The sequence below is a fragment of the Oryx dammah genome, unplaced genomic scaffold (assembly GCF_014754425.2).
Source record: "Oryx dammah isolate SB20612 unplaced genomic scaffold, SCBI_Odam_1.1 HiC_scaffold_14, whole genome shotgun sequence".
NCBI lineage: Eukaryota > Metazoa > Chordata > Mammalia > Artiodactyla > Bovidae > Oryx > Oryx dammah.
The window spans coordinates 34641900-34669074 of NW_024070198.1; the positions used below are offsets into that span (position 1 = coordinate 34641900).

The 27175-nt window shown below is 36.6% G+C and overlaps 1 protein-coding gene across 1 annotated transcript in view; it reads left to right on the forward strand.

The window, feature by feature from the left end:
• The window catches only part of ATRNL1 (attractin like 1), a 794298-nt gene that overhangs the window by 238205 nt on the left and 528918 nt on the right, over positions 1-27175 (forward strand). The window contains exon 20 of the mRNA XM_040255081.1: positions 6599-6692. Coding sequence (XP_040111015.1) covers positions 6599-6692 — 94 coding nt within the window. The remainder of the gene's footprint in view (positions 1-6598; positions 6693-27175) is intronic.

Below are 27175 nucleotides of genomic sequence, written 5' to 3' on the forward strand. Positions count from 1 at the left end.
ACAGTATCAGTTAGATTTTTTTCTACAATGAAAAGCTTTCTCTTCTCTGTTTTGTGTGTCTGTGAATTTTATCTGTGTATATATCTGTGCATCTATATATTTATCTGTGTATCTGTGTTTTTACAATTCAATGCAACTTTAAAAAGTAATCTCATTGAAAGCAATGCAGATTTGAAAAGAGACATGATAAAAGTTAAATAATTTGGAATTTAGAATTTGAACTTGAGCCAAGCAGTAATTTTTGGTGGTAGAACTTAATATGGGAAAAAATACCTGGTATTTCACTTATTATTATGTTTGGTTTGTGACTAATTCTAATAATATGTGGCTTTCTTGCCTCTTCTCTAGCCCAGGGTATTAACATTTTGCCCTACTTTTTTAGCTGAATGAAAGCTACAGATTAAAGAAAGAAAATAAAAAAAAGTCAAAGTTGAAGAGGTCAAAAACTAATGGAAGTGATTAGGGGTGTTCAAGAAATTTATCTTGCTAGTGTTAGAAAATGAAATATGACTAAAGTTACTCATTTATCCAAGCTAAATAGAGGATATTAAAAATACAATTCCAGGACAGTTGGGTTGAAATTAATTTTGGTCAAAATTTTTCAGTGTTTATGCCTAACCCTCTTATGTCAAAAAGGAAAACCAAAACCCTGTTTTGTTTGTAACACATTTTATTTATTTGTTTACAGCTGTGTTGGGTCTTTGCTGCTGTGTGGGCTTTTCTCTAGTTGTGGCGAGCAGGGGCTGCTGGCTGATGGCAGCGTGCAGGCTTCTCTTATTGCAGAGCACGGGCTCTGGGACCCAGCAGCTTCAGTGGTTGTGGCGTGTGGTCTTAGTAGTTGGGGCTCCTGTGCTCTGGAGCATAGGGTCAGTAGTTGTGGCACTCAAGCTTCAGTTCAGTTCAGTTCAGTTCAGTCGCTCAGTCGTGTCCGACTCTTTGAGACCCCATGAATCGCAGCACGCCAGGCCTCCCTGTCCATGACCAGCTCCCGGAGTTCACTCAGACTCACGTCCATCCAGTCAGTGATGCCATCCAGCCATCTCATCCTGTCGTCCCCTTCTCCTCCTGCCCCCAATCCCTCCCAGCATTAGAGTCTTTTCCAGTGAGTCAACTCTTTGCATGAGGTGGCCAAAGTACTGGAGTTTCAGCTTCAGCATCATTCCTTCCAAAGAAATCCCAGGGCTGATCTCCTTCAGAATGGACTGGTTGGATCTCCTTGCAGTCCAAGGGACTCTCAGGAATCTTCTCCAACACCACAGTTCAAAAGCATCAATTCTTCGGCGCTCAGCTTTCTTCACAGTCCAACTCTCACATCCATACATGACCACTGGAAAAACCACAGCCTTGACTAGACCAACATTTCTTGGCAAAGTAATGTCTCTGCTTTTCAATATGCTGTCTAGGTTGGTCATAACTTTTTGCCAAGGAGTAAGCGTCTTTTAATTTCATGGCTGCAGTCACCATCTACAGTGATTTTGGAGCCCAAAAAATAAAGTCTGACACTGTTTCCACTGTTTCCCCATCTATCTGCCATGAAGTGATGGGACCGGATGCCATGATCTTCATTTTCTGAATGTTGAGGTTTAAGCCAACTTTTTCACTCTCCACTTTCACTTTCATCAAGAGGTTTTTAGTTCCTCTTCACTTTCTGCCATAAGGGTGGTATCATCTGCATTTCTGAGGTTATTGATATTTCTCCCAGCAATCTTGATTCCAGCTTGTGCTTCTTCCAGCCCAGAGTTTCTCATGATGTACTCTGCTTAGAAGTTAAATAAGCAGGGTGACAATATACAGCCTTGACGATCTTCCCAGATCAGGGATTGAACCTGTGTCTCCTACATTGGCATATGGATTCTTTACCACTGAGCCACCAGGGAAGCCCCCTTGTTCATTTTAAATGAGATCTTAGTTTTTAACATTCATTCAGAATGTAAAACTGACAAGTTACGTGACTCTAGGCTTTCTGATTGTATTTCTGGAGTTGGCTTTTTTTTTTTCCCTCTAAAGGATCAGAGAGTGAATGATTATTTTTTAGACCCAGGTGTGATTGTTGCTTTACTACTGCCTCCTGTGCTTCCTCTTTCCCTCCAGCTTCATCTCCTCCTCCTTCTTCACAATTGTTTCCGTATGTAGAAACCGTTCTCAAGTTATGGGCCATTTAAAAATAGGAAATGAGGACTTGGCCTCATAGATATAGTTTACTAATTCTTAAACAGATGGTTAAGAGTTTTTTTTTTCATTTTTCAGTATGTTAGATGGCTTTGAAATGTAAAATATGAAACTTATAGCCCTCTTGGCACTTTAAGACTTTTCAGTCTGTAATTTAAATCCTCAAAACAGTGCCATTTACTCGGCAGTTCCAGTCCTTAAGCCGTAGATTATTCTTCACCGTCATATTCTCAGAGTAGCTCTAGAGTACTGCCTTTCACCCAGTAGCATCCAGCAACTGGAACAAGGACAGAATAACTGAGTTTCACTGTACTTTACTTGTTGGGGAAAGAAGCATTTCTTAATTTCTCACTTACTCTGTATTTAGGCAAATACAGGTGCCCAATATCCCAAGTAAACCAAGTAATCTTATAAATGAAATACATATTTTAAATTATGAGACTTATCTTTCAAGAAGAAAACAAAACCGTACTCTGAGTAACAGGTTAATATGTGATAATATTTGTAATTTTTGAGTTTTTACTGAGAAAAATCAGATTGCTAAGATATTGATACCGACATTTCATCTTTATTTATATCAGTGAGAACAATCAGATTGCTAAGATATTGACATTGACTTTTCATATTTATTTTATTTCAACTATGTTTTTTTCCTATTTGCATAAGCCACAGATGGTGACTATTTGGACTTAGAACTGTAAATAAAAATATAAGAAGGAAAATATAATTTTAAGTCATGTGGCTGTTTGAACATTGGTCTTTGCCAGAATTCTTACTATATGTGAAACCTAATGTATATGTACTAAATATCAAGTATAATTATGCTAGAGATGTAGAAAGGAAATTAAATGGATATGATTTCCCCACTCCCAGAAGTTGTCTGTGTTTGTGAGAAATAGCAATGACATAGAAATTAAAGCTCTAAGCACGTAAACTGACTTTGAAACAAATACTGCCAATGAATACTGTTTGATTTCATTTTTCTAAAGTATATTCTTTATATACAATTTATTTGAATAACTTTTAGAGCATTTGTTTTCCTATCCTTATTTTTTAGTTTCAGTTGTAAGTTGATACTGAAAATTTATATTATAGGGAAACAGAAATACCATGTGACCACATAATGTTCCTCTAGTGTATATCTAAGCTGTAAAATCACCATCATATAAAATTTACCAAATGCCACAGTATGGTGATTTTATAGGTGCTTATTCAGCATAAAAAGATAACCTCAAATGCTGACAAAAACAGAATAATTTCAACATTGTCATGTCATAAAATATACATTTTAAACAATTGAATTTAAAATACATTTGTGCCATTTTAGCCCAGAGTATAGCACCTCAAGGGAATTCTCTCAAAATGAGTTTACATTGAAAAGTACTTTAACACAATTTTTTTTTGTCTCAGAAATTATTAAAGTTACTATACAATGACAATTCTTTAAAGAAACACCGCAAGTATGACATTATTTAGCTCTGCCATAAGAATAAATAAAATATTTACCCAAGTTTTAAAATATTAATGTATATCATTTGTTTTTTTAGTGTAGTTTTAATACAAATAGTATTACTGTGAAACTTCAAGTTAATATTAAAAGATATCATGTTATATTCATTTATTATTTATGATGTTACCTGTCATCAGTACATCTGAGTTCCTTTTTTGCTCATGATAATTTCCTTTTCCTTGCATTTCTGTACCTTGTCATTCATTTCTGTGATTCTCACATATTGTGTTTCCAGAGTTTATTCACAAATGTAAATCTGATCTATTTACATATTCTTTATGAAGGAAAAACACTGTTATGTAGAAATTTTTTAAATAAAACCTCAGTTGACTTCAGTAGCTCATTTGTGTCTGACTCTTTGTGACCCCATGGACTGCAGCACGCCAGGCTTCCCTGTCTATCACCAACTCCCGGAGCTTACTCAAACTCATGTCTATCAAGTCAGTGATGTCATCCAACCTTCTCATCCTCTGTCAACCCTTCTCTTCCTGCCTTCAATCTTTCCCAGCATCAGGGTCTTTTCAAATGAGTCAGTTCTTTGCATCAGGTGGCCGAAGTATTGGAGTTTCAGCTTCAGCATCAGTCCTTCCAGGGAATATTCAAGACTGATTTCCTTTAGGATTGACTGGTTGGATCTCCATGCAGTCCAAGGGACTCTCAAGAGTCTTCTCCAACCCCACAGTTCAAAAGCATCAATTCTTTGGCAGTCAGCTTTCTTTATAGTCCAACTCTCACGTCCATACATGACTGCTGGAAAAACCATAGCCTTGAGTAGATGGACCTTTGTTTGCAAAGTAATGTCTCTATTTTTTAATATGCTGCCTAGGTTGGTTATAGCTTTTCTTCCAAGGAGCAAGTATCTTTTAATTTCATGGCTGCAGTCACCATCTGCAGTGATTTTGGAGCCCCCCAAAATAAAGTCTCTCACTGTTTCCATTGTTTCCCTGTCTATTTGCCATGAAATGATAGGACCAGATACCATGGTCTTAGTTTTCTGAATGTTGAGTTTTAAGCCAACTTTTTCACTCTCCTCTTTCACTTTCATAAAAAGGCTCTTTAGTTCTTCATTGCTTTCTGCCATAATGATGGTGTCATCTGAGGTCATTGATATTTCTCCTGGCAATCTTGATTTCAGCTTGTTCTTCATCCAGTCTGGCATTTCCCATTATTTACTCTGCATATAAGTTAAATAAGCAGAGTGACATTATACAGCCTTGATGTATTCCTTTTCCAATTTGGAACCAGTCCATTGTTCCATGTCCAGTTCTAACTGTTGCTTCTTGACCTGCATACAGATTTCTTAGGAGGCAGTAAGGTAGTCTGGTATTCCTATCTCTTGAAGAAAGAAAATCTTGAAAGAAAATCTCATCTCTTGAAGAAAGCAAACCGAGGTTCATAAAAATCTACTTACTGCCAAAATTATTTTTTGTGTATATGTAGTGTTGTATGTTTTTACTGTACATTAGTTATGTGTTTTTTTCAAAGCAAGTGATCATAAGCAATGAGAAGCTTAGTTTCTGTAATATTTTGCCACAAAGATTTTATATCCTAGGAATACAGATTAATTAGATCAGTGGTTCTCAGTGGGGATAAATGTGGGGATGACAATTATCTCCATAATTATAAAGTTCTAATGGATCTTATTAAAATAATTTAAAAAGAGGCAGAAGACGATAGGTATCCTGAATGCACAAGCAAATAACTCCACATGACAGTATTTTATATTTTGATCAAAATAGTGGCTCATTATCTCATTTTTAAATGTGTATGAAAATCAGGAGAAAGCCAAATAATTTCATTTTTATCAGTAGAATTGTTTAACTAGCTGATTGTGTGCAGAAACACAACAGTTCTCATTAAAAGTTTTTGAAAGGCCTAATGGCATGATCAGCCCTGTCTTTTTAAAACATGTCTAAAGGTTGAGGAATGAAATTGTAGCCGAACTGAAGGTGGAATGATCAGTTACTGAATTATATTGGTATCAATCAGAGAGTGTAAGTGACAGGACTTGAGTGATGGCTATCACCATGGAAAGGAAAGGTCAGATACAAGAAAGATGCTTCCTTGTAGAATCTAGAACCTACTGGCTAATTAGATGTTGGGCACAATGAAGTATGAGGTTTGTGTCCTAAATATTTGGAACACTGATCTTTAACAAAGGAATGTGGAGTAAGAAAATGAAATGAGTTCATATGAACCAAATTCACTGGGTATAACTATTATACTGTGGCATGTTTCAGGTAGTATTCTGGAATACTAAAACTGAGAATGACTTTAGAAATTTAAAAGAAAGATTTTGGGGCAAAGAAACTTTTTATACAATACATAAAAACTGTATTATTTTATTGTTGGCAGTGGTAACAGTAGTGGAGGTAATAGTTAAATTTATTAAGTCCTTGATATGTGTTCAGAATTTAAAATACATTATCTCATTTAATTCTCACAGAAGTCCCAAGAGTGTCTCCCTGCTTTTGAAGGTAGAGAGAGACTAAAACTAGAGAGGTTTATATAAATTGCCCAAGGTCAACATACTAGTGATTATAGATGTGCATTTTGTAGCTAAGCTGTTTGACTCTAAAGATCTTGTGACTCTCAAGATCTTGTGCTCTTTGAAACTCATTTTATTAAGTAGATGTTCCAAATTAGAAATGGAAAAACGTCCAAAAAAGGATGAGATAAATACTTGGATCCACACTAGACTTAAGGATATTCCAAAGACTTTGAAGTGTTTCACAAAAAGTTTTAAATGAGTAAATTAACTTCCCTTTAATTTAAAATAACCCATGTCATAACCCTAGTTTTTGGATTACAAGAGGATAATCGATTGTTTTAAAAATAAGATAATAAAATCTTCCCTGAAATGTAATGTACATGTTTGTGATGGGGAATATTCAATATCATTTTGGTTTTGACTTACAGCTTGTACATGCAGTGGCCATGCAAATATTTGTCATATGCAGACAGGAAAATGTTTCTGCACAACTAAAGGAATAAAAGGTGATCAATGCCAATTGTAAGTAAAAATTACTTTATAGAACTTTTGTGGGTTAAATTTGTGCTGTGGAAGTGATTGCTACAGGTTTCCCTTTGAAGTTTATTGTTGTGTTAGTTAAGCAACCAATATTATCATCTACTATGCTGATTTGCATTTTATCAATCTTCAGACAACTTAAGCCTTTAAATGACAATTTTGTGGAAGTTTTAAAACAGAGCCCATAGAATATTTGTTTTTTGTACCTTTCTGATAAAAAGAAATATTTTTATTTTTCTAGAACATCTTACATGTGAAATCTCAAATTCGGGTGGCTATCTTTATAATTTTCCTCTATATGTTGTTAAAGAACTGAAATTCAATGTTTCTGTGCATTTCTTTCTTTTAAATCTTTTATTATTAATCCTGATCATCAAAATCTCATTAAGCCTTTCAGTTGGTTTCTTATACTCATTTTCTTTTTTTTTCTCTCATTTCATTAGACATGAACCCACTCTTGTTGTTACTCTGCTTTTAGTAGTTCTATGAGTGTTTTTTGTCTTTTTGTAATTTGGTTGTTAATCTGAAGATTGATTCTTGCCCACCTCCAAAAGAAGTAACTTTAAAAACTAATTGTTTCAGGTTATTTAAATGATTTTTCTTACTTATATTCTTTATATATTAAAATCATTTTGATAGTTTTGAATTATTTATCTGCATGCACTTGTCTTTGTATTAGGTATAATATACTGTATTTGATGTAAACCACATAATTATTTTAAAAATTAGTAAAGCATTCTCCAAAACTGTATCTATCTATATATAAATAAAAGTTTATATACAGAGAAATCTGTTAGCCTTGGAAAATGACCTTTCTGCGTGTTTTTACTTAGAACAAATATATTACTTGCTGTAGAATTATCCTGCATTTTTCATATTCGATGATCATGTCTTTAGCTAGTTTCTGAGATGTCATAGGTTTTCAAGAGAAGGTGAACAGAACAAGTTTTTATTCCTTCTCCATAGTCTCTAAACTTAAAAGTAAAGACAAAGAATAAGATCATAGGGATATTCCTGTTAAGGAAGGCTATTTTGTTCTCGGTACCAATTCAATTAAGCAGAGTCTTATGCTTTAAGTCAGAGATGCCACCAGCATTTTGCAGTGCCATATACTGGTTGTTAGAAGCAGGGCTAACTTTGTGGTCATGTGACATGTGCATTTGCACAGGGCCTCATGCTTAAAAGAGCTTCTTGACTGATTGAATGTTCTGCTGTTGCCATGTTAAAATTTTAATAGATTCTTAACAAGAGCCCTTCATTTTCATTTTCCCCTGTTCCTTGCTTCCCCTTTCCCTAGTGATTTATGTAGTAGATCTTGGTCTTAAGCAACAAATATTTTTGTTGAGCTTCTAATATCATTTTAAACACTGACAGTTTAAATTTGTACTTTATTTTTTCATAAATGGCAGAGCCATCCGCAATAATTATCTCTTATGTGATGCAGTACTTTAGTAACACATTTTTGATTCCAGGTGAAAGAGACAGTATTTTAATTCACTGAACTCATGGGTTTGTAAGCTTAGATATACAGTTATAAGATTTGACATATGCATGAAATATTAGCAAAATAATTTATGTAGTTCTGAATGATGAAAGTACATTTTACTGCTAGTTACTATAATTAGGGGAAATTTTTTACAAGTATGGGAGAAATTGGAATACTAAATTGTGGGCGTATTTTGTAGGTAGTTTTTGTTTGTTTTCTTTTTTAAAAAATTAATTGATTTATTTTAATTGGAGGCTAATTACTTTGCAATATTGTAGTGGTTTTTGCCATACATTGACATGAATCAGCCATGGGTGTACATGTGTTCCCCATCCTGAACCCCCCCCTCCCACCTGTCTCCCCATCCCATCCCTCAGGGTCATCCCAGTGCTCCGGCCCTGAGCACCCTGTCTCAGGCATCAAACCTGGACTGGTGATCTATTTCACATATGGTAATATACATGTTTCAATGCTATTCTCTCAAATTGCCCCACCCTTGCCTTCTCCCACAGAGTCTAAAAGTCTGTTCTTTACATCTGTGTCTCTTTTGCTGTCTCGCATATAGGGTCATCGTTACCATCTTTCTAAATTCCATATATATACGTTAATATACTGTATTGGTGTTTTTTTTTCTGACTTACTTCTGTCTAAGTTTTTATGGATAGAATTACCCTCATTGCTTTTTCATTTTACTTATTTGTTTTATTTATATTTATATTTGCAATTATTTACATAATATATACAATATATTTATAAAATAGAAATGTTTATATTACATATTTATATTAAATACCTATATTTATTTTTGTATAAATATTTGTTTTATTTATTTTAGTGTGGGGCAGTGGTGACATTAGCATCCTCACAAAATTTTTTGTTAGTTTTTTTTTTTGGTTGCACTGGGTCTTCTCTAGTTGCGGTGAGTGAGGGCTACTGTTTGTTGTGATGCATGCTCTTCTCATTGGTGCATCTCTTGGGGCAGACCTTGGACTCTCGGGCGCTTGGGCTCATTATTGCCTTCTGTGAACTCAGTAGTTGTGATTCCAGGGCTTAGTTGCCATGTGGAATCGTGGAATCGTCCCAGACCAGGGATTGAACCCATGTCCCCTGCATTGGCAGGTGACTGCCAGGGAAGTCTAGGGTCCTCATTCTTAAAGCAATAATTTAAAGCAGTAATTTCCTGCCATGTGCTTATACTGGAAAAAATACTCTTGTTAGGAAGCAAAGCTAGTCACTCATGTCAGTAGACAGTCATTAAATGAGTGCTTCTTACTATTAATGAAGATGAATAACACATGGCTTTTACTTAAAGTATTAGGCTTGCAGTGGAGACACTAGGCAAAATATACTACACTACTTTCTTACATTAGTGCTTTGAGATGCTTATGAATGAACCTTTCCTTCTTCCCAGGATAATTTCTGTTTGGCTTTAAGTAAGGAGTTGCAAAGAGTAGGATACCACTGAGCAACAGAACAACAACAAATGTAGTTAGAAGGGGGCTTCCCAGGTGGCACTAGTGGTAAAGAACCCGCCTAATGCTGGAGCGGTAAAGACAGATTCGATCCTTGGGTCAGGACGATCCCCCAGAGGAGGGCATGACAACCCACTCCAATATTCTTGCCTGTAGAATCCCATGGACAGAGGAGCCTGGTGAGCTACAGTCCATAGGGTTGCAGAGAGTCGGACACGACTGAAGCAGCTTGGCGCAGCATGCACGTGTAGTTATACATCACATCTTCTGGTAGATTTTTCATAACCTCTCCAAACTGAAATTGAGTCTCTTCCTATTTATGAATTTTTCCAATGTATTATATGTGTACTTGCTTATATCCTTTATTAAGTGAAACTCTTTGGGGACTGTTGCATCAGTACCACAATGTAAATGTTCAATAAATTTATTCAGTGGAATAGAATGAAGAAAATATTGAATGAGGACTGAAAGGAATGATTGATTTATCATGGAAGAATAAGGATAGTTAGAACAGGGCGTATTTAAGATGAAAGTTGAAGAAAGTTCAAGTTTTCTGAGTAGAGAATATAGTAAAGAGAAGGGGAAACAACATTAACAAAGCAAAGAAGTGAACATGAACATGATCACAGCATTTCTAGTTTTTGCTCAAGGATGCAGAGAGCCGGAAAAAGCATTATTCCCACCTTTACAATGAAAGAAACAAAGCTGGGCAAATGCAGATTCATGAGTTTTCTTGAAAGCGTTGGAGTCCTGAGATTATAGGGTGACCAACTGGCCAGAAATCTAAAGAGAAGCAAGAGCTTTCAGGGAGAGATGATAAAGAAATACTGACTAACATGGAGTGAAGCCAGCAGGAAGCTTAAATGTCCAGCTGATAAATTAGTGCTCAAGTGCTCATCATCAATAATATGAAGGTCCTGGGAATGTGAAGTTGTGGGTCCCCAACCTTTTTAGAGTCTTTTTCCATGAACCCCATGGGAAATAATTAGAGAAAAATTTACCAGTGCATTTCCTGTGGTGTAAGATCGGGGGAGGGGAATAGCAGACATCCTGGGCAGGCCTTCAATATGGGGTCAAAATATTTATTTAAAGGAACACCAAATTATTAATTTTACCATGGTAGAGTCCTCATTCTGGCACTGGCCTGAACATAGTTGGAACTCAAAATTGGTAAGTTAAAAAAATGAACTTAATGAAAATATAAGCTAACATGAAATGAGTGAAAATTGTTTCTCTGGAAAATTTTTTCAATTTGAGGAGCACATGCAGACTTTAAGGAAAACACAACATATTTTTCCTGTAAAATTTCTCAGTTAACAATGTGAAGGTGACGCTTGTTTGCATTATGTACAATACAGTGTCGGTCATTTTCAATGCATGTTTAAAGAAGGTCAGAAGTTTTAAGTTTTTTTTTGTTGTTGTTCTTTCCTCTGGCTCTTTTTTTTTTTTAATTTATTTATTTTACTTTACAATTCTGTATTGGTTTTGCCATACATTGACATGAATCCACCACGGGTGTACATGCATTCCCAAACCTGAACCCCCCTCCCACCCCCCCTCCCCACAACATCTCTCTGGGTCATCCCCGTGTACCAGCCCCAAGCGTGCCATATCCTGCATCGGACATAGACTGGCAATTTGATTCTTACATGACATTATACATGTTTCAATACCATTCTCCCAAGTCATCTCACCCTCTCCCTCTCCCACTGAGTCCAAAAGTCCGTTATACACATCTGTGTCTTTTTTGCTGTCCTGCATACAGGGTCATCATTGCCTTCTTTCTAAATTCCATATATATGTGTTAGTATACTGTATTGGTGTTTTTCTTTGTGGCTTACTTCACTCTGTATAATTGGCTCCAGTTTCATCCATCTCATCAGAACTGATTCGAATGTATTCTTTTTAACGGCTGAGTAATACTCCATTGTGTCTATGTACCACAGCTTTCTTATCCATTCATCTGCTGATGGACATCTAGGTTGTTTCCATGTCCTGGCTATTATAAACAATGCTGCGATGAACATTGGGGTACATGTGTCTCTTTCAATTCTGGTTTCCTCAGTGTGTATGCCCAGTAGTGGGATTGCTGGGTCATAAGGCAGTTCTATTTGCAACTTTTTAAGGAATCTCCACACTGTTCTCCATAGTGGCTGTACTAGTTTGCATTCCCACCAACAGTGTAGGAGGGTTCCCTTCTCTCCACACCCTCTCCAGCATTTATTGCTTGCAGATTTTTGGATTGCAGACATTCTGACTGGTGTGAAGTGGTACCTCATTGTGGTTTTGATTTGCATTTCTCTAATAATGAGTGATGTTGAGCATCTTTTCATGTGTTTGTTAGCCATCTGTATGTCTTCTTTGGAGAAATGTCTATTTAGTTCTTAGGCCCATTTTTTGATTGGGTCATTTATTTTTCTGGAATTGAGCTGCAGGAGTTGCTTGTGTATTTTTGAGATTAGTTGTTTGTCAGTTGCTTCATTTGCTATTATTTTCTCCCATTCGGAAGGCTGTCTTTTCACTTTGCTTATATTTTCCTTTGTTGTGCAGAAGCTTTTAATTTTAATTAGGTCCCGTTGGTTTATTTTTGCTTTTGTTTCCAGAATTCTGGGAGGTGGATCATAGAGGATTCTGCTGTGGTTTATGTCGGAGAGTGTTTTGCCTATGTTCTCCTCTAGGAGTTTTATAGTTTCTGGTCTTACATTTAGATCTTTAATCCATTTTGAGTTTATCTTTGTGTGAGGTGTTAGAAAGTGATCTAGTTTCATTCTTTTACAAGTGGTTGACCAATTTTCCCAGCACCACTTGTTAAAGAGATCGTCTTTACTCCATTGTATATTCTTGCCTCCTTTGTCAAAGATAAGGTGTCCATATGTGTGTGGATTTATCTCTGGGCTTTCTATTTTGTTCCATTGATCTATATTTCTGTCTTTGTGCCAATACCATACTGTCTTGATGACTGTGGCTTTGTAGTAGAGCCTGAAGTCAGGCAGATTGATTCCTCCAGTTCCATTCTTCTTTATCAAGATTGCTTTGGCTATTCGTGGTTTTTTGTATTTCCATACAAATCTTGAAATTATTTGTTCTAGTTCTGTGAAAAATATCGCTGGAAGCTTGATAGGGATTGCATTGAATTTGTAAATTGCTTTGGGTAGTATACTCATTTTCACTATATTGATTCTTCCGATCCATGAGCATGGTATATTTCTCCATCTATTAGTGTCCTCTTTGATTTCTTTCATCATTGTTTTATAGTTTTCTATATATAGGTCTTTAGTTTCTGTTTTAAGTTTTAAGAAGGTCAGTGGTTCATTTGTTTCTCTTTCAACCTCTGACAACACTTCTGGTAGATATGGATGTTTCTTGGTAGGAAATAAAAGATTTCAGATGAAAATAGGTAGAAGAAGCTTTGATAAAATATTATGGTATATACTTATTATATTGTCTGGCCAACTCCCATGGTTTTTATGGTTTCACCATGACTACAGTAGTTAGTTTCCTGTACCTTTCAATATTCTGCATAAGGAATGAAGATCTTTGTTTCTCTTTTAGTTGCAAAACTACTCATGTCTCAGTTTGTTCTCAGTCTCTCAGTCGTGTCCAGCTCTTTGCGACCCCATGAATCGCAGCACGCCAGGCCTCCCTGTCCATCACCAACTCCCGGAATTCACTCAGACTCACATCCATCGAGTCAGTGATGCCATCCAGCCATGTCATCCTCTGTCATCCCCTTCTCCTCCTGCCCCCAATCCCTCCCAGCATCAGAGTCTTTTCCAATGAGTCAACTCTTCGCATGAGGTGGCCAAAGTATTGGAGTTTCAGCTTTAGCATCATTCCTTCCAAAGAACATCCAGGACTGATCTCCTTCAGAATGGACTGGTTGGATCTCCTTGCAGTCCAAGGGACTCTCAAGAGTCTTCTCCAACACCACAGTTCAAAAGTATCAATTCTTTGGTGCTCAGCTTTCTTCACAGTCCAACACTCACATCCATACATGACTACTGGAAAAACCATAGATAGACTTGACTAGATGGACCTTTGTTGGCAAAGTAATGTCTCTGCTTTTTAATATACTGTCTAGGTTGGTCATAACTTTCCTTCCAAGGAGTAAGCGTCTTTTAATTTCATGGCTGCAATCACCATCTGCAGTGATTCTGGAGTCACAAAAATAAAGTCTGACTGTTCCCAACTGTTTCCACTGTTTTCCCATCTATTTGTTATGAAGTGATGGGACCAGATGCCATGATCTTTGTTTTCTGCATGTTGAGCTTTAAGCCAGCATTTTCACTCTCCTCTTTTAGTTTCATCAAGAGGCTTTTTAGTTCCTCTTCACTTTCTTCCATAAGGGTAGTGTCATCTGCATATCTGAGGTTATTGATATTTCTCCCTGCAATCTTGATTCCAGCTTGTGCTTCTTCCAGCCCAGTGTTTCTCATGATGTACTCTGCATATAAGTTAAATAAACAGGGTGAGATCTTAGAGCAATTTATTTCCTTCTGGAGACAAATATATACATTCATGATGTTATTAGATATTATGTTGGTAATTTAATCAAAATTTTTGGGTTGACCCAGAATCATGCTTTACTTTTTATCAGTAGTAAATTGAAGATAAAATTTCTCAAAGGCATTTGGAAGTATAAATATAACTACCTGAAATATATGGCACTATTAGTAAGCAGGGTATTTTAAGTTTAGTAGTTTAATTCATAACTGAATCCCCCCTTTCTCTTCTTTACATCTTTTTTCTTTAGTAGTCATAACTTTTTCACCGCTACTTATGGTAGGATTGGGCTTCCCTGGTGGCTCAGAGGTTAAAGCATCTGCCTGCAATGTGGGAGACCTGGGTTCAATCTCTGGGTTGGGAAGATTCCCCTGGAGAAGGAAATGGCAACCCACTCCAGTATTCTTGCCTGGAGAATCCCATGGACGAAGGAACCTGGTGGGCTGCAGCCCACAGGGTCGCAAAGAGTCGGACACGACTGAGTGACTTCACTTTCACTTTCACTTTATGGTAGGATTAAGACTCTGGCTCTCAAAAGTAGGATGAAGAAGAATCTCTTGGAAAATGGTGACTTAAACTCTGTGATGGGATCAAAATTTTGCTTTATTGTAAGCACTGCAACATTAATAGTTTTTGCCACACTTCAAGAAATATTTCCATAGGAGAATCTTCTTCCTGAGCAAGTTTTCCTCTCTAGTTTACCTTTAGATCAGCAGTATTTAGGATTATTACCCATTTTAATCTATGTTGTTTTGATGGTGGGAGGCAGAGGATGATGTCAGTATCTTTTCCATTTTTGGATGATCAAATTTGTGCCTTCCTCTTTAGACTAGGTTTTGGGACATAGTAAGGGTTTCTAGGCTTCCCTGGTGGCTCAGATGGTAAAGAATCTTCCTGTAATGCGGGAGACCTGGGTTTGATCCCTGGGCTGGGAAGATCCCCTGGAGGAGGGCATGGCAACCCACTCTAGTATTCTAGTATTGCCTGGAGAATCCTCACAGACAGAGGAGTCTGGTGGGCTACAGTTCCTGGAGTTGCAGAGTCGGACATAACTGAAGTGACTAAGCACAGCACAGCACACAGGGTTTTATAAAACAAATGTAAATTAGTGTATTTTAGGATTTTGTTTTTCCCAATTATTTCCACACCCCCCGCCTCTTGCTACATTTCTTCTTGGGAAGGGGGGAAAATGGTACTTATCCTGGTAGGAAGGTCAGCTTGAATATTAATATAAAACCTCCCATGTCAGGTAAATATTTGAATTGTTGAGTGTGTCTTTTTGAGTTTAAAGCTCTTGGATTATTAGGAACTTTCAAATTTAAATGTTAGTTCTGCCATCAGTGTTTCTAAGCCAACACATCATCCTCCAGAACTCTATTAGATTGAATTTCATTTAGTTGTCAGTTATGAAAACTTACTGAACACAATTAGGCATTGTTTCCCATTTTCTATCAGAGTTAGGTTGGAGGTCATGCAATTGGGTTATGTCCACCACTTCAGCCTGGCCCCTTAAAAGCTCTTGTGTTATACAAGGTCTCTTTCCCCATGTAATGCTTGAGTGGAGATAAAGATGAGGACCTACAAGCGTGCAGGAATTAGGAACAGCCCATGTCCTGGAAAATTGCATGGAATAACTCGTGCTCCATTCCACCCCTCTACACTGGATTGTTCCTTAAGCTCCAAAGTGAAGTGAAGTCGCTCAGTCACATCAGACTCTTTGCGACCCCATGGACTGTAGCCCACCAGGCTCCTCCCTCCATGGGATTCTCCAGGCAAGAGTACTGGAATGGGTTGCCATTTCCTTCTCCAGGGGATCTTCCTGATGCAGGGATTGAACCCGGGTCTCCTACATTCCAGGCAGACGCTTTAACCTCTGAGCCACCAGGGAAGCCCCAAACCTTTATTATAAAAGACTAGGTTTTAAGATTGATTGTTGTAAGAGTCATACACCTTTCCACAAGTAGTTATGTTCACTTGGCAGCTTGCTTGACATCCTTAACTATTGCACTTTTATTTGAATAACCTTAAATGACCTGTTCTTTAAGTGTGACTTCTAGGTCTAGGTTAGTGACTTCTAGGTTTAGATTAGTGAAATGTCTGAGATTTAGAGTCAAATTGTTCTTTGATTCCCATTCATCTCTTAGAACCTTTGCAGGCTTCTCCATTTCTTTTATCAGAGCTTTTGTCATTGGAAGCTGGCTCTAAGGAGACTTTGCCTTGTCCTTGATCTCCAGTTTGATGATTGCATTGACATCAGACATAACAAAGATGTTATTCTTCAGTCGCTAAGTTGTGTCCGATTCTTTGTGACCCCATGGACTGCAGCACACCAGACTTCCCTGTCCTTCACTGTCTCCCTGAGTTTGCTCAAATTCATGTGCAAAGTTAAGTGGTTTTAACTCTAGAATGTCAGAGTAGGTCTCAACACATATAGAATTGTTGGGATTATTAGAATAAAATAATTGTAAAATATAGTGACCAAGAGGACAGAGTAGGAAGAACCTGAACTGATTTCCTCCCATAGACAAATCAAAATTACAACTAATTACAGTAAAACTATCTGTGACATTGACCTGAAGACTAGCAGAAAGGACATTCCTGCTATAAAAGACATTAAGGAACCACAGTGAGATGAGTAAGTAAGGTGGTGACACAGTATATTCAGGACCCACACCTCTGGGCTGGTAATCCACAAATGGTAGAAATATTACAGTCATGGAGGAGTAGTGGGTCTGAGCCTCACATTGGGCTTCTCAGCCCACTGAGCCAATACCAGAAAGACAAGCTCTCAGAATGTCTGGCTTTGAAAAGCAGCAGGGCTTACATTCATGAGAGCCAGAGAGCTATTGGAAACCGAGACTCCTCTCTTAAAGGATGTGCAGAAAATCTCAAACCCTTTGACTTCCAGCGCTGAGGCAGTAGTTTGAAAGGAGCCTAGGTCAGATGCATGCACTCATTTTGGAGAGCTTCCCAGTGAGGCAGGAAGCAGCTGGATCTCTGCCTGCGATGGAGATACTGGGGGCAGACAGTTTTGAGATCTTGTTCTACTGTGATAGTGATAACACTGGCGCTGGCAAGTGTCATTTTGGAATTCTCCCTGCAGCCTCTTTCCACCAGGGGCTTACCCACCCATCAGTGAGCGAGCACAAGCCCCAAGCCCTGCAGGGGAATGCAGACAGTCGTGTGCGGTCCTGGCCCTGACCACCAGTGAGCTGGTAGCAGCCTTGAACCTGCCATCCACTTTCCCTGGGCCATTCAGCCAACTATACAGGAAGCCTACCCCACATTCTAGTGGGCCTGCAGCTACTATGTAAAGCATGGTCTCATAGCTCACCAGACCAGAGGCCACATCTGCCTACCAGCATACCCACAGGAGTATGTTGTGTCACACAGAAGGGTACACACAGCTCATATAGGGGGTACCGCTTCACCATATAGTTCTGGTTACCAGAGGCAAGCATACTTCTGGGCCTCATAGAACAATCTCCTACAGAAGGCCACTTCTTGAAGATTGGGAAACATAACCCACCTACCTAAGAAATAGAAATAAACTCAGAGCATTAAGCAAAATAAGAGGGAGGAATATGTCCAAATAAGGGAATGAGACACAACCTCTGAAACAGAACTAAATGAATTGGAGATAAGCAATCTCCCCAGTAAAGATTTCAAAGTAATGATCATAAAGATGCTCACTAAACTTGGGAGAAGAATGGATGAACACAGTGAGAATCTGAACAGCACCAAAACTGAAATGAAAAAAACCCTGAAACCAATCAACAGTGGCTTAAATGAGATAGGGGAACAGGACCAGCCAACTGGAAGACAGAGTATGTGAAAATACCCAAGCTGCACAGAAAAATGAAAAAAAAAAGAAATAAGGATAGTTTAAGAGACCTCTGAGATGGCATAAAATGTACTGACATTTTCATTATACGGATTGCAAACAGAGAAGGGAGAGAAAGGGACAGAGAATTTATTTGAAGAAATAATATCTGAAAATTTTACCAACCTGGGGAAGGAAACGGACATCCAGGCCCAGGAAACAGAGTCCAAAAGAAGATGAATCCAAAGAGGTCTACATCAAAACACATTATATTTAAAATGGCAAAAATTAAAGTAAAAGAGAATTTCATAAGCATCAAGTGGAAAGCAACTGATTATATACATGGGAACTCAAGACTATAAACTGACTTTCCAGTAGAACCTTTGCAGACCAGAAAGGAAAGGCACGGTACATACAAAGTGATAAGAAAATACCTACAACCAACAATATTTTAAAAGATGCTTACTCCTTGGAAGAAAAGTTATGACCAACCTAGATAGCATATTCAAAAGCAGATATTACTTTGCCGACTAAGGTCCGTCTAGTCAAGGCTATGGTTTTTCCAGTAGTCATGTATGGATGTGAGAGTTGGACTGTGAAGAAGGCTGAGCGCCGAATAATTGATGCTTTTGAACTGTGGTGTTGGAGAAGACTCTTGAGAGTCCCTTGGACTGCAAGGAGATCCAACCAGTCCATCCTAAAGGAGATCAGCCCTGGGATTTCTTTGGAAGGAATGATGCTAAAGCTGAAACTCCAGTACTTTGGCCACCTCATGCGAAGAGTTGACTCATTGGAAAAGACTCTGATGCTGGGAGGGATTGGGGGCAGGAGGAGAAGGGGATGACAGAGGATGAGATGGCTGGATGGCATCACTGACTCGATGGACGTGAGTCTGAGTGAACTCCGGCAGTTGGTGATGGACAGGGAAGCCTGGCGTGCTGCGATTCATGGGGTCGCAAAGAGTCAGACACCACTGAGAAACTGAACTGAACTGAACTGAACAATATTTTACCAGATAAAGTTAGTCACATTTGAAGGGGTAGGTGAAGAGTTCACAGACAAGCAAAAGCTGAACGAGTTCAGCACCACAAAACCGGTCTTAAAGGCCAGACGTGTTAACAGGACTTCTCTAAGTGGAAAAGAAGAGGCCACGTAGAAATGTGAAAATTATGAAAAGGAAAATCTCATTGGTAAAATCAAACATACAATAAAAAGTAATAGACCAGCTACTTTTGAAGCTAGTAGTCAGGTTAAAAGACAAACATAGTAAAATCTTCTGTATTCACAATAAGTAGTTAAGGGATATATAGAAGAAAAAGATAATATGACATTAAAAACATTAAATATTGGGGCAGTGGATTGAAAGAAGTTTGAAATTGTATCAAACATCTTTTCCAACTACAGTGGTATGAGACTAGAAATTAACTACAAGTGGCCTGTGAACAACATGTGTTTCAACTGGTTGGGTCCTCTGAAACATGGAATTTTTTCAATTATATATTGGAAAAATGTTTGAGTATTTGGGACAATTTGGAAAAAAATCACAGACAAACCCTATAATCGAGAAGCATTGAAAAAATTAAGAAGAATGTCATGAATGTATAAAATATATGTTGATACTAATTTATCATTTACTAAAATAAACAAAAATTTATTATGTGCTAAGTTACTTCAGTCATGTCTGACTCTTTGTGACCCAATGGACTGTAGCCTGCCAGGCTCCTCTGTCCATGGGATTTTCCAGGCAAGAATATTGGAGTGATTTGACATGCCCTCCTCCAGGGGATCTTCCCGACCCAGGGTTTGAGCTGGCCTCTTATGTCTTCATTGGCAGGCGGCTTCTTTACCAATAGCTCCACCCAGGAAGCCTTTAAAAATTTATTATGAAAAGGTAAAATTAGTGAAAAGTTATGCATGCACTTATAAGATCTTACAAGGCCCCATTTGCAGTTGGAATTAATGTAAATAAATGTGAAGATGCAGTATTAAATTATAACTGCATGAAATTGACAATAATACATAGTTTGCTACTGTAATAATCTTGTAGCCACTTGTGTTGCTATTGTGGTGAGCTCAAGTGCTGTGAGTATCCACTTAAAATGCCTTGTGATGCTAATCATATCTTCACGAGCAGTTCTTCTGTCCAGTAAATTATACATCACAGCAAAAAGTGATCTTTCATGGTTCTTGTGTATTTTTCATCGTGTTTAGTGCAGTGTTGTAAGGCTTGAAACCAGGGGACCCACATGAAGTGCCACCTGTGATACTGGAAGTGCTCCTGAGAAGCAAAGTCATGACACTATAGGAAAAAGTTTAATTGCTTGCTATGTCCTATAGATTGAGGTCTGTAGCTGCGGTTACCTGCCATTTCAAGATTAATGAATCCAGCATAAGGACCATTGTAAAAAATAAAAGAATAGGAAATTTGTGAAGCTGTCACTTCTGCTACCCCAGAAGGTGCTCAACCCTTGTACTCATTGCGTAATAGCTTTAATCTAACATTGAAAATGCAGTTTATTTATTTATTTATTTATTTTTTACGATTTCTCTAAGAAATGTACTCCTATAGCCATCTATTATTCTAGGATAAGTGAAGTCATTATATGTCAACTTATAGCAAAAGGAAGGTGAAGGGTCTACAGCTGGAGAATTTTGCCAGCAAAGAATGGTTTGATAATTTTAAAAAGATGTTTGGCTTAAAGGACAGGAGAAGCAGCTTCTGCTGACTGAAAGAGAGCAAATGATTTCCCAGATGCCATTAAGAAACTCATTGATGAGAAAGGATATCTACTTGAGCAGATTTTTAATGCAGATGAAAATGCTCTATTCTTAAAAAAAAAAAAAATGCCACGAAGGACTTCTATGAGTAAGGAAGAGAAGCACACACCAGGATTAAATCAGGAAGGGATAGGCTAACTCTACTGTTGTGTAAATGAAATCAGGTTTATGATCAGGACTGCCATTATCTATAAAGCTGCCAATCAAGGAACCTAGAAAGGAAAAGATTGTCTTTGGTTGTACAAGAAGGCCTGGACAAGGAAAAAAAAAAAATATATATATATATTTTTTTTTTTTAAATTGGTCTTATTGATGCTTTGTTCCTAAAGTCAGGAAGTACCTTGCCCATACTGAAGTTGCTTAGTCATGTCCTACTCTTTGCGGCCCGATGGACTATAGTCTACCACACTCCTCTGCTCATGGGATTTTCCAGGCAAGAGTACTGGAGTGGGATGCCATTTCCTTCTCCAGGGTATCTTCCCAACCCAGGGATCGAACCCAGGTCTCCTGCATTGTAGGCAGACGCTTTACCATCTGAGCCACCAGGGAAGTCTGCCTATAAGGAACTGCCTTTTAAAGTTCTTTTTGATATTGGGCAATGCCCCCTGGCCACCCACATCTCGACTTCAATGCAGAAGGCATCCAAATGCTCTACGTGCCCTCTCCCACAATGTCTCTAATTCAGCCTCTAGATCAGGGCCTCGTAAGAACCTTTAAGGCTCATTATGCACAGGACTCAATGAAAAGGATTGTCAGTGCTATGGAAGGAAACTCTGATAAGGCGAACATCCTGAAAGTCTGGAAGGATTTCACCTTGGAAGATGCCATTGTGTTATGGAAAGAACTGTGAAAACCGTGGAGCCTGAAAGAATAAATAACTGCACCCATGTAACTATAATTTGATGTTTTCAGTGCCATAGAATATTTGATTATATTGATATGATTATACCTCACTTCATATAATCATTCTTCTAATTTTCTATTGATAATTCTAGTTTTTTCTTAAACCATTAAAATTGGTGAGCTTAGAGGATTCTCATGTGTCTCTTGATTCACAAGTGCAGACATTTTTGATAGCCTTTGTTGGGCACCTGTTTTTTCAATTTTAGAGGATTAGCTCTTATAAAATTGCTATCTGAAATTATATGCTTTCCAGGGCTGTATGAATTTACTTAATGCTCTACACTCTTGATAATACTTGGTGTTATAAGACATTTTAAATTTAAGGATTCTGATGAATGTATAATTGATAGGTTGCAATTTGAATTTACATCTTCTTAAGAACTGAAGGGCTTCTTTAGTTCTCTAAGATTTAGTATGCTTAATATTTAAAATATTTTATGTTTAATCATCAACTGAAGTTCTCTTTTCTGAAATAGTGCTCTTTTAAGTTTGTTGTGATTTTTTTCTTATTCTGTTCTCTTTTTCTTAATTTTTTGTAGTAATGTTTTATATATTCCGGATGCATATCTCCTGTTGATGATATGTGTGGTAAATGTCACTGTATGGTTTAGGTTTTCACACTGTTTTGTATGTCACTGTGAAGAGAAGTTCTTAGTTTTAATATAATCCAATACATCAATCTTTTCCAGATGGTTAGTGCTTTTAGGGGGTTCTGTTTGCAATTTCCTTGTCTTTCCCCGTATTAGGTAATATCAACAAGGTGACCAGATGGTTTTAGATTTTTCTTTGTCAAAAGGTTTTAATTATGTCTTTAAAATGACATATAAACTATTGATTATTTAAGACTAATAAGCTATTCAGATTTTTAATTTCTTCCTAGGTCTCTTTTACTCTTTGACTTTAAGTTTTTTCTTTATTTTGCCAATTTTACAGTGATTGCTGAAGTTATTATTTTTCATTTATCATGTTGGGCATCCCAGAAGTTTCTAATACTCTTCAAATGTGGCTTCTTCTCCATTCTCTCTGTCTTCTGCTTTCAGAACCAGTTAGCACCGTAGATGTTATTTCTTTTTCATATTTTTCCACTCTCTCCTGACCTATTTTCAGTTTACTGTTTTTTTTTTCCCCATTGTGTATAGTTTGCTGTTAATCTCATCCATCCAGTTCTTAATTTTGGTTATCGTATTTTCATTTTCTAGTTTTTCAGACTGAATTCTAATTCTTCATCTATTATAGTTTCTAGTTGCCTTTTATAGTTTCCAAAATTTAGACAGATTTTTATTCTTGCCTGTTGTCTTCTTCAATTTAATAGTTATTTTAAAGTCAGTGGCTTTTTTCTAAATTCCCATGGCTCTGTTTCCATTATCCTTAGTTTCTGCTGGTTCCTGTTCTTGTTTTCTTGTCTATTTCTGTCTGTGCCTGGTCATTTTTTATTGATGCCATATTGGCAAAATATGTTTGTAGAAAATTTGAGACCATTGCTTAAATCATAAGAGAATTTAATTCTCCTATATGCCTGAGAATAGTAGTATCTTACGATTTTCTGGGATAAGGATGGGTCAAAGTAGCTTTGGGCTTCATAGGTGACACAGGTGGTAAAGAATTCTCCTGTCAATACAGGAGACATAATAGACACAAGTTTGAACCCTGTGTCAGGAACATCCCCTGGAGGAGGTAATGGCAACCCTGGAGAATCCCATGGACAAAGGAGCCTGGCAGACTACTGTCCATAGGGTCACAAAGAGTTGGAAACGACTGAAGCGATTTAGCATGCAAAGCAGATTTGCAGTCTCTGGAAGGCCTTTTAATGCCTTTAATCCTAAAATTACACTTTAAGTTAAGTTTACCAGTCTTTGGTGTGCCTGAGCTCCAATACTTTTCTGTGATATGCTGTTCCCACTCATAATTGGAGACAAAGGGACCCCTGAAATGGTTCAGCATCCTGGGATTCTATCCTTCTCTGCATCTTGGCCTGGTAATTTTTCACCCCTTTGCTCTCCAATATTTTTAAGTATTAAAAAAAAAACAAACCTACTCTTTTTAGTAGTTTTTAATTACCTGGCTAGCTCTATTTATTATTACTGGACTCTCAAGTCCGTAAGTAGCATTACATTATAGAACCTGGACCTCTTCTACTATTTCAGGATTTATCATACATTCATATCTGAATTTTTACTGTTTATGATACATTGTCTTAGAAGTATGATATCAATATTGATACTGTGATATTACTTAATATAATCTTTTTGTTTATATGATTTTTATGAGTCCCTTTAGAGGAAAAGCAAAACAAAAGCAAGTGTGTCCTTGTGTATAACTTTCATAATTTTTATAAAAACATAAATTTATCAGGTTCTCAGTTGTTTTAAATATTATGTTTTGATATTTCAAATTATAGCAATTAGATTTAACCTTTCTTTAGCTTCTGAGTAGAAAAATTGTATCTTACAGTAAGATATATATATAAATATATATAAGTATTTACATAAGTAGAAACAAAATGAAAGGTGATATTTTAACACTTAGAAATGGAGGATTATTTCATATTTTATTTCTTTCAAAATGATATTTATGATTTAATATGATCACATAAATAAATGGTAACCATTATTTAGGTGCCATGTAATGATAATATTTACCCTGCAAAGTCCCTAATGAATATTTCAGCCTAAGCCTGTTTTATAAAAAGGTCTGGCTGTTTGCTTAGTGGGAACAGAGGATGATTATGTCTTTGCTTAGACCCAGAAATACTTTGAAGTTATGTTTTTAATTAAGCCAGGCAGAAGACTTGTGAAGGCTTTTAATGTTTGTTTCTAATCTTTATACAGAAAGATTCTGAATTTTAAAAACATTACTTAGCTTACATAACAGAATTATTATTAATGTAATCTATATAGTACCATACTAATTGGTTTGAAGAATAATTTATGTGTATACTTTTCCATTCATATTCTCTTTACCCCTTATAATCTGAGTTTGACCTCAGTCAAATACTTTTAGCTTCTCAAATTATTTATTATATGAATTAAATTGTACATACTCATATCTCAAAAAATTGTATCAAAATATCTTATCATAAAAACTTTCTGTATAACAAAAATATTATTGTGGACAAATCCTTAGGTGACTACCGATAATTTCTGCCTGCTGGTCTTCACACACTGTTGTATAATCCCCTTTCCTGGAGTATGGGCAGGGCATGTGACTAACTTCAAAACCAGAAAATTTAGCATAGATGATGATAGCACTTCTATAATTATGTTTAGTGTTTTGTGTGTGTGCGTGGTGTGAGGATTGAATCTAATCTTACATTTTTCCAAATGGTTATCCAGTTGTCTCAAGTACTATGTAAGAGGATGACTGTCTTTTTACCCCAGTCATTTAAAACCCTGCTTTTATCATACATTAGAATTTTAGTAAATAGTAGCTGTACCTATTTCTGGAATTTCTGTTCTGTACCATTTATCTTTCTATTGATGTACAAATACCATATTGTTTTAATTATATACATGTTGAGTATATTTTAATGTCTTTTCAGTCTAGGTCCCCTCAAAGCCCTTCCTTTCGTTGCTACTTCTAGCTGTTGTTGTATGTTTATTCCTGCATGTGAACATTGGGACCAACTTTTCTAGCTCCTTTAAAGCTCATTAGAATTTTTCTTAGATCAAGTTAACCATTATCTTTGAAATTAACTGCCAGCTTGATGATCTTGAGATAGCCTAATGAGAAACAAGGAACGTCTTTCAGTTTATTTATATCTGCTTTTGTGTTTTTCCAGCTGAATTTTATGTCTGAAATTTCATTACGTTTGCTTTGCAACTATTTATTTTCTCTGTTGTTTGTAAACACTGGTGAGTCTTTAAATGAAATCTGAAATTAAAATGCCAAAAACTGGTGTTTAAACTCAGCTCATATTTTGAAAGTACTTTTAATCATTCAAAATTTTTCAGTAATGATTAATATAAAGTCTTTTAGACAATGTTGTTTCTAATTTACTTTTTTGAGTTTGAAAATGTAAAGAGAATGTCATTTTTATATTGAATACCTTCAAGAACTCTGTAAAGCCTTTGAATTTTATTCTTATCAAGGTCATGTTAATTTCTTATTTCTCTTAAAATTCTAAGTTTGGGTAATGAAAACCAGCAGAAGTTATTTCCTAAACAGAAACATATAATTTCATCCTTCTGAGAAAATTTGTGGTTTAGAGAAAATAAAATTTTAAGTATTCCTTGTCAAAATTATGTTGAAGGTATACATGTTATAATTATATTGATTATCTGAAAAAATGAATTATTAATAACAAGAATGAAAACTTCATAACTTCCATATTGGAAAATAGGTTTGGGTTGGAGCTTTTAAAGTTAACTCATTGATAAATTTAAAAGTACTTGAAATCCCTGGTCGTTTGTCAAAGTTTGTCATGTTAAATTGCTATGGGAACTTGAAAGTCCTCTACTCAATATTTAGGCAATAAGATATGCAAGGAATATCATGCATGAAAATGCAGGGAGTATTATGTTGAATGTTTTCCTATTCTGAAAATGTGACCTGATGGACTGTAGCCCGCCAGGCTCCTGTGTCCATGGGATTCTTTTTTTTTTTTTTTTACAGGCAGATGATGTGATTTATTTATTTATTTATTTATTTTACTTTACAATTCTGTATTGGTTTTGCCATACATTGACATGGATCCACCATGGGTGTACATGCGTTCCCAAACATGAACCCCCCTTGGCAAGAATACTGGAGTGGGTTGCCATTCCCTTCTCTAGCGGATCTTCCCAACTCAGGGATCAAACCCTGGTCCTTGTGCATTGCAGGCAAATTCTTTACCATCTGAGCTACCAGGGAAGTGCAATATTGAGTTATCCATTTGCAACAAGTCAAGTTTACTTTTTGTGAGAGAGAAGGAATTATAGCAGTATTGTAAATCAGTCCTTTAGCGTATGTATATATTTGGTATAAAGTGGTAGGATTTAAGGAGCTAAGTCTAAAGAAAGGATATGTATATATTTGGTATAAAGTGGTAGGATTTAAGGAGCTAAGTCTGAAGAAAGGAACTATAATATAGGAATAGTATGGATTCTGAAGTGCTTAACCCAGCAGTAATGACTTTCATCATTTTCTAAAGCTACAAAACTACTATATATCACACATTTAAAAAGTACCTTTTGGAGAAGTCACCTATACCTGAATAAAGTTAGTGGTATAAAGGGCTATATAATAATTTTGTAGTTAATGTAGAAAAATATTTACTCTTCACTGCATTTTTTTTCATGGATACAAAATATTAGCATGACTGAAAAATGCATTCAGAATGTAACTGATTATTTACTTTATTATTCTCAAGTGTTTGGATCTTCATTGATTAAAATATATATGTATTCCTTGGTTCTAACTAAAACTAAAGACGTTTTTGGAAGAACCTTCTTGCTTTTTAAAATTCTACATATAATTTAATATTGAGGCACTTTATTCAGTTACCCATGTGTATATATTT